Source organism: Schistocerca serialis, chromosome 5 (assembly GCF_023864345.2).
Source record: "Schistocerca serialis cubense isolate TAMUIC-IGC-003099 chromosome 5, iqSchSeri2.2, whole genome shotgun sequence".
In the NCBI taxonomy this organism is placed as follows: Eukaryota; Metazoa; Arthropoda; class Insecta; order Orthoptera; family Acrididae; genus Schistocerca; species Schistocerca serialis.
In genome coordinates, this window is record NC_064642.1 from 325,439,700 (window position 1) to 325,456,074 (window position 16,375).

At 42.0% G+C, this 16,375-nt stretch overlaps 1 protein-coding gene across 1 annotated transcript in view; it reads left to right on the plus strand.

Moving 5' to 3' along the window:
- LOC126480895 (glutamate receptor 1-like) overlaps positions 1-16,375 on the plus strand; it is a 1,132,174-nt gene that overhangs the window by 953,296 nt on the left and 162,503 nt on the right. Inside the window, exon 11 of the mRNA XM_050104292.1 lies at positions 524-644. Coding sequence (XP_049960249.1) covers positions 524-644 — 121 coding nt within the window. The remainder of the gene's footprint in view (positions 1-523; positions 645-16,375) is intronic.

The following is a 16,375-nucleotide window of genomic DNA, read 5'->3' on the forward strand; positions in this document are numbered from 1 at the left end:
GCTTAGGGACTGATGACCTTAGCAGTTAAGTCCCATATGATTTCACACACATTTCAACCTTTTTTTTGGATCCTATCTGGGATGCCGTGCAATGTGTTGTTCAAATGGTTCAAATGGCTCTGTGCACTATGGGACTTAACATCAGAGGCCACCAATCCCCTAGAACTTAGAACTACTTAAACGTAACTAACCTAAGGACATCACACACATCCATGCCAAAGGCAGATTTAGAACCTGGGTCCGTAGTGGGCGCGCGGTTCCAGACTGAAGTCGCTAGAACCGCTCGGCCACTGCGGAAGGCAATGTGCTGTTCAGAAGAGATCTACACCCCCTCTTACTGGATTTATGGACAGCCCTGCAGGTTTCATGGAGTTACTAAATACAGTAAAGAAAATATTGTTGATAAAGAGTAGTACTGAGGAACCCTCTAGCGTACTTTGGAAATCTGGGTAGTGTTAGAATTTTGGCAATTTTTTCCTCTTAATTCATTACCACCACGTCGTCCCATTTGTTTTGTTGGCAGGAGGAACCATACATAATCCTTCGGAAGCCAGAGGCTGGAGAGGTTCTCTCCGGCAACGACCGCTTCGAGGGGTACTGCAAGGACCTCGCTGACCTGATTGCCAAGAAGATCGGCATCAACTGTGAGTTGTATTATGCCATAATCAATAACTTAGGTGTAGTTTGTTACCATTATGTTTTTGTACAACTGCACAATGATATTTTAACTCTTGAAGCTACGAAATCAAATCGACTGGGTATTTCTGCCGGTAAAACATTTTTCTGCAGGAGACACTGATCTGATTTCGAGACTAACCGAAGGTCTTCACCTGCCTGAAAGTTTCTTCTTTTCAGAAATTTCTTGACAGTACTTCTGTAGCAAATGTGCGAGTTCAAGCATCGCGTCTTGTTACGTGGTATGTTATGAGAATTCATATCTCACTACGGTATTCATTGGAAGCTATTCGTAGTGATTTGCGTATCTCTTGTTTGAATAAATTGGAGATACTAATTATCTATTTTGCTATTTGATGTAATAAACTACTGGCCAGGCGTGATGGTGAATGCCTGCAAGCGCGCTGATGCAGCACTTGTGCCTAGTGTCGCGAAGCACTCTGTCTATAACATTCGAAAATGGCAACGCTGAGTGTCCGTAGTTGCCTAGTTCGAGTGCTGGTAGAGCGTCAGTTGTAGAACGGTGCGTAGATTTTTCGCACAGGCTTGTTTTGCACTGTTTAGTAAGTTATTAGTTCTGGCAGTTTAAGTGGGGATAAAAAAACTGTATCTTGTAGTATTATTTGTAAAATATATTTACTGAGTGAATGAGTTTGTGTAAGTTGAAAATGGAAAAGTGGGAAGGAAAAGAGATTTTCCCTGTGCCATGTCGGTCAGATTTCTAAACAACTTGAATAATACGCACCTTCATAGCAGGTTAAATGCGACTGATAAAGGCTGCTGAGTTTCGAAAACAAAGCAAATAAGTAATCCACTATGTGTACAAATATTTTAAACACCTTGTAGACAACGATAATGGACTGTTGGCATCTACAGTATGTGATGAAAAGTATACGGATACCCCCAAAAACATACTTTTTTTTATATCAGGTGCATTGTGCTGCCACTTACTGCCAGGTACTCCATACCAGTAAACTCAGTAGTCATTAGACATAGTTACAGAGCAGAATGGGGCGCTCCGCGGAACTCTCGGACTTCGAACGTGGTCAGGTGACTGGGTGTCACCTGAGTCATACGTCTGAAAGCGAGATTTCCACGCTCATAAACATCCCTAGGTCCACTGTTTCCGATGTCATAGTGAAGTGGAAACGTGGAGGGACAAGTGCAGCACAAAAGCGTACGGGCCGACCTCGTCTGTTGACTGGCAGAGACCGCCGACAATTGAAGAGGGTCGTAATGTCTAATAGGTAGACATCTAACCAGACCATCACACAGAAATTCCAAACTGCATCTGGATCCACTGCAAGTACTAAGACAGTTAGGCGGGAGTTGAGAAAACTTGTATTTCATGGTCGGGCTGCTGTTCATAAGCCACACATGATATAAGGAGCGTAAACACTGGACGATATAACAGTGTAAAAACGTTGTGTGGAATGACGAATCACGATACACAATGTGTTGGTCCGATGCAAGGTGGGGGCATAGCGAATGCCCGGAGAACTTCATCTGCCAGAGTACGTAGCGCCAACAGTGAAATTCGGAGGCGGTGGTGTTATGGTGTGGTCGTCTTTTTCATGAAGGGGCTTGCATGCCTTGTTTTGCGTGGCACTGTCACAGCACAGGCCTACATTGATGTTTCAAGGACCTTCTTGCTTCCCACTGTTGAGGAGCAATTCGGAGATGGCACCTGCACTTTTCAACATGGTAGAGCACCTGTTTATAATACACTACCTGTGGCGGAGTGGTTACATGACAATAACATCCCTGTAATGGACTAGCCTGCACAGAGTCCTGGCCTGAATCCTATAGAACAGCTCTTGGATGTTTTGGAACGCCGACTTCGTGCCAGGCCTCACCGACCGACATCGATACCTCTCCTCAGCGCAGCACTCCGTGAAGAAAGGGCTGCCATTTCCCAAGAAACCCTCCAGCAGCTGATTGAACATATGCCTGCGAGAGTGGAAGAGTGGAAGCTGTAACTAAGGCTAAATGTGAATTCCAGCATTACCGATGGAGGTAATGGCGAGTACCCAACGTCAGAGAAATGGAGAAAATGTTGATTGAAAAACTCTGCTATAACATATTAAGCGATACACGATTTAAATACGAGCGTCAGAATGATATACAAGTATTACTTCATGATAATGACGTAGTGCCCTCCGGAATTAAAGTTTTGCGAACGATGAATTCGCTGCGTACTTGAGACAAAATGCGACCTATATTCTGTTTGGATGAACCTTGGATTACTCAAGACCATTTAGTAAAGTATCTGGCAGAGTTCGAGCCAAAGTGGTGGCCTTACGGTACCTGTTAGGAAAGGGAGGCAGGATGATAGTTGCGTAAGTGGTGTAAGAGAAGACTGACTTCCTTAAAAATGTAAATTAGTTTAGACATGAAGCAAAACAAACAAGTCAGAAGAGTACCTTTCGGAAATGAAAACAGCGGAGTTTGAGCAAATATGCATTTTCGTTTGCTTGCTAATTTGCTAGAAAATTCAGTAGTTATATTTTTTACCCTGAGTTGCCTTTTTGTCACTGATTTACATAAATTTACACTTCATGTGAACTTACAATAACTAATTGTATCTGTAACAGTCTTACACACGGTAGAATGCGAATAACGAATTCAGTGCCAAGGTTTTTTAAATTTTTTTAATTTAAATAATGTACTAGTACATTGTTTATATGACGATGTGAGTGACATAGTCTAAATCAATACTTCTACGCAAAATGCAGAAACATAGCGGCGTATAGTGCCATTTTTGGTTATATTTTGAACACTAAACGAATGGGAATTTTTACATTTTAAATAAGAAATTGAATTACAACTACGATGTTCCCTCGCAGATTATTATAAAGGAATATTTATCAGAAAGAGAACGAAACCAGCCTCGAAGAAAGACTGCACTACGGGACTGGATATTTCGACATACTACACAAACAAAAAACAGAAAAAAAGAAATCCGTCGGAAACGAATCAGAGCTAGTATAGTAAAATAATATTTGGCTATATAGTTCAAACACAGAATACAATACACGCTTGCAAATGCACTGAGCAACACAGTAGAGGGTCACCTTTTGAAACCCCGTAATTTTCTCCCACTGCGCTGCTCAACCTTCCTCTGTAATGATGAAAAAGCGTGTCGACACATAATAAAATCAACGCCACAGCTCAGAAGTTCATGTGAGGTGTAAGGCGGGTTTATGGTATCACACTGGCACCAAATTTTACCACAATTCTTCCCGACCGTTATCGTGTTACATAATGGGTAGGTCGTCACACCTCTCTTACTCAAAATTCAGCCCCTTCTTTTGACCCATCAGTGACGGAGGTCAAAACAGTGCCACCTAGCGTTGAAATCGTCCAATTTTCTTGAGTGTCGGAGGAAAATATTACAGACATATTTCCGCTAAGGATCGACAGGAAAGGTCCCAGGAAATGGCATGAAGTGCTTCAATTAAAAGATCCCTGACCGTGGAGCGTCGATTTCCACACATTTTTCAGTTCGCAGTGTGATGCGCAACAGGACTAAGTTGTTGACTTAGACCCAGCTGGCAACCCCTAACTACCCCGTCCCCCCTCCCCTTCGCACCGCCAGTCCCCCATCCCTAGGATGGTTGAACCGTTCTCTGAGGACATCATTGGACAGCAACTCCGTTGACCGTGATAACGGGATGTGACGCCTTTGGTGCTTAGTGCGGCTACATATTTTGCTCTGGTATACAAGGTGGGAAATTGGAATGCAGTTAAAGGGGAAATAGTAAAAGAAAAGGTTGTAGGACAATATGGGCCAGGGAGAAGAAATGAAAGAGGAGAGAGACTAATTGAGTTCTGTACTAAATTTCAGCTAGTAATAGCGAATGCTCTGGTTATGAATTACAAGAGGAGAAGGTATACCCAGAAAACGCTGGGTGATACAGGAAGATTTCAGTTAGATTTCATCACAGTCAGACAGTGATTCAGAAATCAGATACTGGATTGTAATGCGTACCCAGATGCCGATATAGACTCAGATCACAATGTAGCAGTGATGAAGACTAGACTGAAGTTTGAGAGATTAGTCAGAAATAATCAATACGGAAAGAAGTGGGATATTACGAAATGAAGCACATCTTTAAGACTATAGCTAGATCAATAACTAATAGCTCAGTAGGCAGTACCATTGACGAGGAATGGACATCTCTAAAAAGAGCGTTCAAGAAGTTGGAAAGGAAACCGTCGGTACAAAGAAGGTAACTGCGAAGAAACCATGGGTAACAAAAGAATATATTTTAGGCTACTACGGTTGATCGATGAAAGAAGGAAGGACGAAAATGTTTAGGGAAATTCAGGAATACAGAAATACAAACAATGGTTCAAATGGCTCTGAGCACTATGGGACTTAACATCTATGGCCATCAGTCCCCTAGAACTTAGAACTACTTAAACCTAACTAACCTAAGGACAGCACACAACACCCAGTCATCATGAAGCAGAGAAAATCCCTGACCCCGCCGGGAATCGAACCCGGGAACCCGGGCGCAGGAAGCGAGAACGCTACCGCACGATCACGAGCTGCAGACAGAAATACATATCAGTTAGGAATGAAATAAACAGGAAGTGGAGGGAAGCTAAGATGAAAGGGTTGCATGAAAAATGTGAAGAAATCGAAAAAGAAATAATGTTCGGAAGGACTGAGCTTACACAAAAGTCAATACAACCTTCAGTGACATTAAAAGCAAGGGCGGTAACATTAAGAGTGCTATGGGAGACGTCACAGCAGCTATTTCTATTACATTGCTGGTAAAACCCGACGCTATTATTACAGATTCCTCTTGATCCCTTCGATCCCTTCGGTGCAACAGTCTTGCAAACAGATTTTATTCCGTGGTTTTCTTATCCTTTTACTTTTAATTAATTATTTCAGCACAATTGTTTGCTATGAGATATTAATATGCGCGAACTTTCGTTAGCCGGCGCTAGAGTGGGTTCCAAAGAATAGCTCTGCCCCTAAAATGGGCTGCCTGACAAGAGGTGCGGCGAGACGGGAACTATTTGCGCCTTCCTCTTTAGTGCAGACACACGCTGCATCTGTACTTCATGCCTATACTTTCGCTGTGAATAATGACGTTGTTTCCTTTCCTGAAAATAGAAGAAGTACAGGCGAGGATTAAAGGGATGGGGCCGATGGTGTTGCGGGTCGAAACCAAAAATGGCAAGAAATTGTAAAAATTTGCGACCTTCATAATTTTTAGTTGCGTGGCTCAGTGGATCGTGTTTCTATGAGCAAAGAATTTCTTATTTTAAATTTTTTTCGATACTTACATTGCAAATAAATCGAAATAATGCCAGTGCATTTCTTAACACTTTCATAAAAGATATGAAAAGCAAAAACAGAAATTTCTAATAGAAAATAAATTTCCAGGAAATTTGCAGCGTCCATAAGGAAGTTCGTTCTTGTCATTTATTGCCAACACTTGTAACCTATTATAATTCTCTATGAAAAAAGACGAAAGCCAGAATACACAACAAAATTTTTACTGTCATTCAGGTTGGCCGCTGTGGCTGAGCGGTTCTAGGTGCTTCAGTCCGGAACCGCCCTGCTGCTACGGTTGCAGGTTCGAATCCTGCCTCGGGCATGAATGTGTGTGATGTCCTTAGGTTAGTTAGGCTTAGGTAGGTCTAAGTCTAGGGGACCGATGACCTCAGATGTCCCATAGTGCTTAGAGCCATTTGAACCATTTGAACGGTCATTCAGTAATACTGTGACTCCTTATAACAGTCGTTTTACATCTACCATTTCCTATGCACTTAAGTGTGACGGAACGTTGTGAAGCACTCGTTGCAGTCAATTATTGACGAGATGGGCAAGAGTTGTTCCCAACTGAGAGAAACAATTGCGTTTCACACATTCCTTTGTAAGTAATTACCAGTCACGTCGTGTGCTCATACTTTCTCGTAATTTCTCGTAACCTGCTATATTTTTGCAGTACTGGAGGAATTCACTTAGAATGCCACATAACACTGAAGGGATCCTGAATTTGTGTTGCCCACCTAATGGCACTAACTGGCACGTTAGCATTGTCTTCTGGATACTTTTTGTCTCCCTTGGATTTCAGTGACTGTTTCCATTTTACTGTCACTGACATCATTTCGTCACGAATTTGGTCAAGAAACCACTTTGTTGGTCTATGAAGCATAATCTGAGCTTTCTGGTCGTAATCGAAAATTCTTGTAGTGGACAATAAACTGAAACTCTCCTCGAAGTTAGAAGTGGACGAGAAGGATTTTCTTTTTCAAAGTCACTATGTATTTGCATAGTACTTTGTACGACAAAAAATGAATAATTTCACATTATTCGAAAGTGCCTGACACTCAGTTACGAGCGATTTGCTATGGTCGTATTCATGTGGAATGCACGGGAACCATCCCCGCATCGTTGGCCATCTCCGAAGAACTGTCTTCAAAATCTGTTAATGTATGTCTCTCAAGCAATGTAAACGGTATGATATGCCGGAAACACCAGCTTATTTCGTATGCGGCACATGTTTGAAGCTCAAGTAAACTAATGTGCATATGGTAAATAGCAATGAAACTATAATTTTTATTGGAATACACTAAAGTGCGATCGCTCTGCTCCAAAGTGAGTCTATTTTATGTCGAAATAAGTGAATATATAAGCAGGGGCTGTAAAAAATATAGAAACACAAGAGAACAACACATCGCCACGCCTAATATAGTGTACAGAAGCCGTTAGCATTCAAAACAGCTTCCAGTCATCTCAAAACGGATAAATACAAGTCCTGTATAGTTTTTAATAAGTTCTTGTATCATTCTCCCTACAATATTATGGCAAGTTCAGGTAACAGTGGTGGTGGTTGATAGCGATCATGCACCCTTCTCTCCAAAGTAGACCACAAACTCTCAATAATATTGATATCTGCTGACTGTGGTGGTCAGAGGAGCCACAACGATTCATCCTCGTGCTCGCAAAACCTGTGCTGTGTGATGCGAGCTTATGAGCAGGAGCCCTGTCGTCTTGCAACGCAGCATTGGAGAACAAACATTGTACCATGGGATGGACCTAATTAGCCAAAATGGTCACATAATCCTTCGCAGTATTACTACCTTGGAGAGTAACAGCGGGGACCATGGAATACCACGATATGATTGCCCACATCATCACTGAACACCTGCCACGCTTCATTCTTGGAACCTGAACTTCTCCAGAAGGTGGAAACAGCGTGAAACAAGAAGCATCCGACCAAAAGAATTTTATCTGCTGTTAGTCCAGGTGTCCGCCCCGGCTAGTTGAGTGGTCAACGCGACAGAATGTCAATCCTAATTGCCCGGGTTCGATTCCCGGCTGGTCGGAGATTTTCTCCCCTCAGGGACTCGATGTTGTATTGTCGTAATCATCATCATTTCATCCCCAACGACACGCAAGTCGCCGAAGTGGTGTCAAATCGAAAGACTTGCATGCGGCGCACGGTCTACCCGAAGGGAGGCCCTAGTAACACGACATTTACATTGTCCAGGTTTTACAGCTTCGTCACCACATTTGTCTGTTACTTCCATTTCCATCAGTGATGAATGGTTTTGGAATTCCAGGTCGCCGTGTAATTCCTTGTTTATGGTGCGTCCTTCATGTTGTTTCGGTGCTGACTGGGTCTGCGAGTTCGTATTGCAGCCAGCTCTTTATTGACTTCTCCAGGTGTCGTACTTTTATTTTCCGCAGCAATGCTCTACAGTGACCATCTCTCATGATCACACAACACACTATTTCGTCCGATGTGTGACTTAGTAGATGATGTTTTTCCATTTTCCATTTATGCTGTGTAAATATTCAATTCACCTAATACTTCGTCTACCTCGCTTGTGGAAGCACACACAATACGAAGTCCAGCAATTTACCCACGTCCGAATACACTGAACTCCAACATAATGCACTCACGACTACACAGTACGTTGATATGACCATGACTTACACTTGAAACGTATTGAAGACATTGCACAAGTGCTTCATGGTGGAGTACAGCAGTGGAGCCCACTGGCCCGGCTGTGTTGCCATAATTTTCCCCATAACCTGTACGTCAAAAGCAGTTATATTTCCAACACTTATACTGCTGGAAAGAAAAACGGGAAAAATGTTGCAATGTCGATAATTGTCTTAAAATCAGTGAAGTGCTGAACAGTAGAATTAGTTGCTGATGGAATTCATGATAATGAATGTAGACAAAATATATGTGGTTATTACAACCTAGCTTGTTCGGTGGATGGAAACATTTAGTTATATGAATTCGTTTTAGTCCATTACCGTCAGTTTTAGATATTCTAACGGAGCTAGCCGGTTTCTCTACTTTATGATGTAACGCCTTACCAACTGAGCTATAACGTCAGCAATCCCTTTTATAGGCCTCATGGGTGCGATTTATCTCAGCACAGGAGGACAGTGGCCAAAGAAGAAAACGACTAAAATATCGGTATGAGCATCAAGTTTAGTTATTCGTTCATTAACAATATTTTCCACATTTTTTCCATGCTCTATATGTAAATGTGCAAGAGTAGTAGTGTTCTTACTTTTTACGGAGCGTCTAACAGTGATTTGGATTTCTTAGGAAGCCAGAAAATCTACAACGCTTCTTCAATATCATTTTTTTCCTCTTCTTTCAAATATCCACTCACAGAAATCTTCCATCAACATACAACACGAAGTACCAAAGTCAGTTCTCATGTGCAATAAGACCCACGTGGCCTGTGGTGGAGGTGGAATACTAACTTTAGATATCTTAAATACAGCTTTACGCCTCATGATTTTTACAAAATCCTGTTCCAAGAAAACCTAATAGCGATGACTCAATTCCTATCTTTTTGTATGTTACAACACAGAATACAGAACAGCTATGCCTCCCAACGCCTCATATGCACTCTAAAGATGAAGGCGAATTCAACAGAAGGAAATAATGTTTTGAATACTGATAAGCTCCAGCTGTCAATATTTCTTATTTACTCTTACGTCGCAGGACATACGTAAGAGATGGAAGTAATATTCGAGGAACTCACTCTATCCTGTTGTAAACACTTATCACAACAGGACTGATTTGTGTGTGGGTGGATTAGTTTACTATGGTGGTTTTCACTATACAGGCTAGATTTGGACTGAGGTTCGGAGGTCGATCGACACGTAATGCACCTGGGGATAGCGTCAAGAGATGGATCCACCTACGTTACGCCGGAAATAGTGTTCTGAAGTGGATCCATTAGCGTTAGGTCAGTAGTTGGACGTGTGGCCCATGAGAAATTGACACACACGCACACAAATTAGGGCAGTTGTGCTAGGTGTTTACAATAGGATAAAACCAGTTCCTAGAACACTATTTCCATCTGTTACATACATTCTAGAACTTTAGTCTATTTAAGGAATTTTGATAGCTGCAGTTGATCAGTGTTATAAACATTATTTTCATGTCTGACTCACATCTTCTATTTTTACAGTATATGCAGTACCTTGACAACCACAGCAGGACTGTATTCTGTGTATGAACAATCAAGAAAGTACAAATTAATGTCATCGTTTTTAGATGTTCATGGAGCAAGATTTTATAAGAATCAGAAGGCATAAAGCTGCATTTAAGATATCTAACGTCGCCACTACCTCTACAACAGCCGATGTGTGTTTCAGTGTATGTAAGGGTTGGGTTTGATAGTTGGCACTGGGTGCACATATGACAATAGGAAGAATTGATCTTGCATACATTTTAAAGATTCTGTAGCTTGCTGTAGGACTCTGAATCACTGTTGGATGTCAGGGTAAGCAGTAAGAGCACATCTATACACAAGTATGGAAAAAAATTGAGAAAATGTAAGAATATGGAACACAGGAATAACATGGAAATCATGACAAAATACAGAAAGACGTGGAAAATATGGTAAATGAGTGAATAACGAAGCTTAATGCTGATAATTGGATTGTTTTCGCTTTCCTCTGTGGTCATTACTGATCTGTGGAGAAATAAATCGTATCTGTAAGGCCTGAAAATATGTGTTGAAGTTACAGATCAGCCAATAAGGTGCTAGATTATAAAGCAAAGAAAAAGGTTTCGTAGATTAAAATACCACAACTGATGTTAATAGATTCAAAATAATTCATACAAAAATATGTTGCCATCCACATAACTGGCTAGGTTGTAATGGGTACACACATTTTTCCTACATTTAAGTCAATTATCATTTTAGCCATTTTTTAGGTTTCCTTTCTGGCATTATCACTGGTGTAAAATTCACTGCTTTCGACATATATACAATATAGTAGTTAACTGTCATGATCAGGTTTTCCAGGAGGAGATCTATAAATTTATACTGTTGCCTTCTTATGAATACTTTTATTTATTTGCCAAGATCGCTCTGTTAGAACAAAAGTGGGTTACTAGTTTCAGCAATGTCCATAAGATGAGAAGCGGTAATCACGTCATGAAATGCTTTGAACTACTGTCATGAGAGCAACATGCAATGTGCTGTAATTTTTTTAATGTGTACGGCTGCAATCCAAAGTCAAAATACAATAAGTAAACTGATACGTAAAATTAAATGAAGACATGCCGTAAGAACGTTGAGGCCTTACGATAATGTGCCAGATGTGTTGCCATAATGTATGTACAACTTAGAATTTGTATGGAATGAACAAAACACATACATGCCGCATAACGACGTTTCATGGTTTATTGCCATGTTGGTTACGATAGAGCAACTAACGACTAGACTTAGAGTAGAATGAAAATGCTCTGTGCTGGGAGATGCCACCAGATGGTGGACAGCAATGATGATGCCGATTAGAAATAATGTAATAGGGGCCCATGTTTGTATTACACTAGAATATACTAAGGTACTTTAACACCTAAATAGTGCGCATCAGGTAATCACAAGAGGAAAATTTCACAAATTGGTGGCCCATGACCTAGGAATAAGTCACTAACAAAACTTCTTGTTGTAACGTTGACACTATATCAATACATGCAATATTAAAAGATTAAGTCGTACAAGCCACCATGCAATGTAGGAAGCAATATGAAATACAATTCATGTATAAATTTTTTATTAAAAGAAGCATCAAACTCTAAACATATGTAAAATATACTGAATCCACATCTTAACATCAGTGCGCTCTCACTCTATTTATATTGCCAAAACCAGTAAGCCACTTATGTGTTAAAATAACGATCTTGGCAAATAAATAAAAGTTTTCATAAGAAGACTACGTAAAAACAAATACCACTAACAAAAATTTTCTGTTAGAAGTTACGTCATTTCAAATAAAACATTCTAGTTTTTGATTAGTTGTCAGGAGTAAACAGGTACTGAATACCGGGGTTGGCATGATTCTCACAGGGACTCGACTGCTGCATCTGACACCAATGAGAGAGGAGTCAATGTGACACTTGTGCAGCAGGCGGGTTGTGCAGCTCGCAGCAGCTCGAGTCTCCTGCGGAACCAGTGGTGCCATACAGCGTGAGGGGCCGTCGCCACATTTGAAACTGCCAATCCCGCTAACCTAGAAGCGTCAAGCATCCGTCATTGTTTTCTTTCGGTATCCAAAGCCTGCACCCATACCTTATTAAGTGTGCATACATGGTTAATGTTAAAATTGTTGCTGTTTTCTTGTAATCTTTGCCACCTCCTTCATAATAGAATCCCAATATGTTACGCATGAGCCAAGACTCTCATCTCTTCAGATTGTATTTTACGGCCGTTTTCCAGCCAGTGCTCAGCTATGGCCGACTGGTTGAACTCGCTTTGTTTAATATGTCACTCTTGCTCATTACAACACCCCGCAACTCTGCAAACTGACTGACCTATATAGACGCTGTGGCATTCACGGGGGACACCATACACACTGGGTATGTGGAGAGCTATATCTCTTTTAACAAGGTGCAGTGTATCTCATATCTTAGAGGTGTGGCCGAACACTAGTCTCAGTCCATGTTTCCTCAGCACACGCCTTAACTTGCTGTTCGTTGTCTCACAGTATGGAAAGAAAGCATCTGGCATGGCTTCTTCTTCTGAATCTCAAGGCATCCTTCGTTTCGGTCATCTGGAAGCGTTTTCATTTCTCCCCTTATTGTAAAAGCTCACTATGAACACACGTCTCAAATGCTGAACGTCACCACAAATAATATTTTCTCTGTGTACTAACGTGTTCAGGACTGCTTCATTGTGTGCAGGACCGTGAAATCTTCTGGTATCCAAGTATCAAACAGCCTGCGTTGGTTTCCTGTATACTGAATGAGAAAACCAGCCTCTTGCCATCTGCTCAACTAAAAAATGCAAGATCGGTAGCTTCCCATCCTTCGCCATCTCGATAGTAAATTTAACGTCGGAACAGACTCCATTTATGTGATCGAGGAACTGTAACAGGGTCTACATAAATCAACCATTTGCACAGTTATCGAGCGTTGCATGAGAAGAAGTGACTTATTAAACATATTCCTGCGCCACGCGCTGGATGTCCAGGCAGCGCGGACGCCCGCTAGGGTTGACGTATTGTAAGAGCAGCAGTGGCATGTCTTACAGCTACCTTAGTATGGATAAGAGGGTTTGTGAGCCCCGACGCATCAACACGAACTATTATTAGCAGTGGGATTACAGGCACGCACACCTCTTGCTCGTCTTGCACTCACGCCACAGCATCGATGTGCACGGCTCGATTGCTAACGCCACAGGATCCCTTGAAATGGCGCGCCAAGGTCTTCAGATTATGCCTGCACGCAAGTATAGACTTCGTGAATCCTGTCTCGTAGAATGTATTCTCCCAAAATACACTGGGCCTTGTGGTCTGGGGTGCGGTAAGCCACAACATTTGTTCATCCTTGGTGTTTCTAGAAGGGATGCTAACCAGCGCTCGAAACTTACAGAATGTTCTTAGACCTGTTCTTTTGCTGTTCTTGCAACAGGAAGGTGATGTGTTAACAAGATAATGCTCGCCCGTACACGGCCCACAAAACTCAACGTTCTCTGCAAGGCCTACGGCAACTTCTCGGGCCAACAGATCTTCGTTCTTATCTCCAATCGAGCATGTGTGGTATATGATGGGACGAGCAGTGCCTCGTGCAACTCGCGAACCAGCAACTCTTGGAGAACTACGTGAATACGTAGAGCAGGCGTGGCATAACGTTTCCCCGGACGGGATTCACCATCTGTACGATCGTCTGGATGCAACAGTCAGAGTCTGTATTTCTGCCCGTGGAGGCTACACAATATACTAATATTGGTGTTTTGGCATGGTTGATGGACTGGTCACTTTTGTAATAGCGTGGGTCTTGAGAACGGAAGTACCTTAAACTGCAGCTTTTCCCACAAATAATATTATTCCATAATTCTTAAAGACAGATGCAATGAATCATATAGACTTTAGTTTGTCCACATTAAAGGATTTATTTTTAGATTCCTGCAATAGATGGGTGTCATATGCTGCCCATAAACGTATCAGTCTTGGATATTAGTTGATTTGTCTTTTATTTTCAACGAGACTGTCATAGATGAGAGGGTGACCTACATTCTTCATCACTTTTTTGATCCCTCCCTGAAATTTATGTCCTTATCAATCGACATTGTATGAGTGACTAACTTCCTCTTCTCTCACTCGACTTAAATAAACGCCGGCCGGTGTGGCCGAGCGGGTCTAGGCGCTACAGTCTGGAACCGCGGGACCGCTGCGGTCGCAGGTTCGAATCCTGCCTCGGGCATGGATGTGTGTGATGTCCTTAGGTTAGTTAGGTTTAAGTAGTTCTAAGTTCTAGGGGACTGATGACCACAGCAGTTAAGTCTCATAGTGCTCAGAGCCATTTGAACCATTTTGTCAGTGACAGTAAAATGGGAATAGTCACTTTAATCCAAAGAGGACAAGAACAATCGAAAAAGCAGTGTTACCACACCAGTTAAAGTAACTAAGTATGTAAGACAGTTTGAAAAACCTCTCAATGTGAGGCAATTTTCTAAATTAATTTCTCTGGTTAAGCAGAAACCCAGCAGCTTGTGAAAAATTATCAGAAAGCAAGCACACTCAAAACGATTGGCGAGTAACACCATGTAACTGGAACTGTAAGCCCTCCCCTTCCTACAAAAATAAGTGTGCATCAAATTTTGTTCACTCCCAGCTGGAAACCGCCTTTGCCCAACTCGCCGAGAACTGTGTGTAAAGGAAGTTTCACTATGGTCCACGCCATCCACTTGCATGAAAAATGAGAAATGCAAATAACTCACACAAGAAGTCGCAGTATTATTTATTTCTGCTTTCGGGTTTCTTCATAGCGAACTACTGCTGGTAACAACATGTCGCGACACATCGTAGCAACCAGTGTGAGGACATGTCTTGCAGAATGAATGTGGCACGTAGTCAGTGATACATTAGGTATAATGATTATGGTTTAGCATGGTATATGTAAACAAAACATAAAATTGTATGATTGTCGCTGCCGTTCGGAAATCATTGGAAGCCACTAATTTCGTAGCTGGGGAATGAGCTTAGAAAAATAGCAAAGGAACTGTCGGATGAGAGTTAAATTTTTATCTAATAGTTTTCATATGCATTGCCAATTCCTAAGCTCGGCCGGCCGTGGTGACCGTGCGGTTCTAGGCGCGTCAGTCCGGAACCGCGTGACTGCTACGGTCGCAGGTTCGAATCCTGCCTCGGACATGGATGTGTGTGATGTGCTTAGGTTAGTTAGGTTTAAGTAGCTCAAAGTTCTAGGGGATTGGTGGCCTCTGATGTTAAGTCCCATAGCGCTCAGAACCATTTGAACCATTTTTCCTAAGCTCATTTGTCTGTTTGCTAAAACGGATCAGTGCATAGTGAGAATTATGTTTAAAGACAAACTGATTTTCTGTCTCATACATCATTTCCGTACAGTACAATGTGTACAGTGCGATGAGTTTCTTTTAGTGAAGTCGACGAAAACAAATTATTGTAGAGGAAAACGTCGCTAGTATGCGGAATGTTGACAGTATTCTCAGAGAATTAGAGAGACACGCAGTAAAAATATATTAGAGCTTGTTAAGACAGGTTACGTGGTGTGTCATCAAGCTGCAGTCCTTGTCGCGGCTGGCCCCATTTTCTCTGACATGGAAGGCAGCATCTGATCACTGCCGCCCTTCCTGCCAGTTGCGGCTTGCTGGCGAGCGACTTGAGATGCTTCGTAGCAAGGTGCTTCAAAATAGTTCAAATGGCTCTAAGCACTAAGGGACTTAACATCTGAGGTTAGAACTACTTAAACCTAACTAACCTAAGGACATCATGTACATCTACATCTACATCCATACTCCGCAAGCCACCTGACGGTGTGTGGCGGAGGGTACTTTGAGTACCTCTATCGGTGCTCCCTTCTGTTCCAGTCTCGTATTGTTCTTGGAAAGAAAGATTGTCGGTATGCCTCTGTGTGATTTTATCCTCATGGTCTCTTCACGAGATATATGTAGGAGGGAGCAATATACTGCTTGACTCCTCGTTGAAGATACGTTCTCGAAACTTCAACAAAAGCCCGTACCGAGCTACTGAGCGTCTCTCCTGCAAAGTCTTCCGCTGGAGTTTACCTATCATCTCCGTAACGCTTTCGCGATTACTAAATGATCCTGTAACGAAGCGCGCTGCTCTCCGTTGGACCTTCTCTCTCTCTTCTATCAACCCTATCTGGTACAGATCCCACACTGGGGAGCAATATTCGAGCAGTGG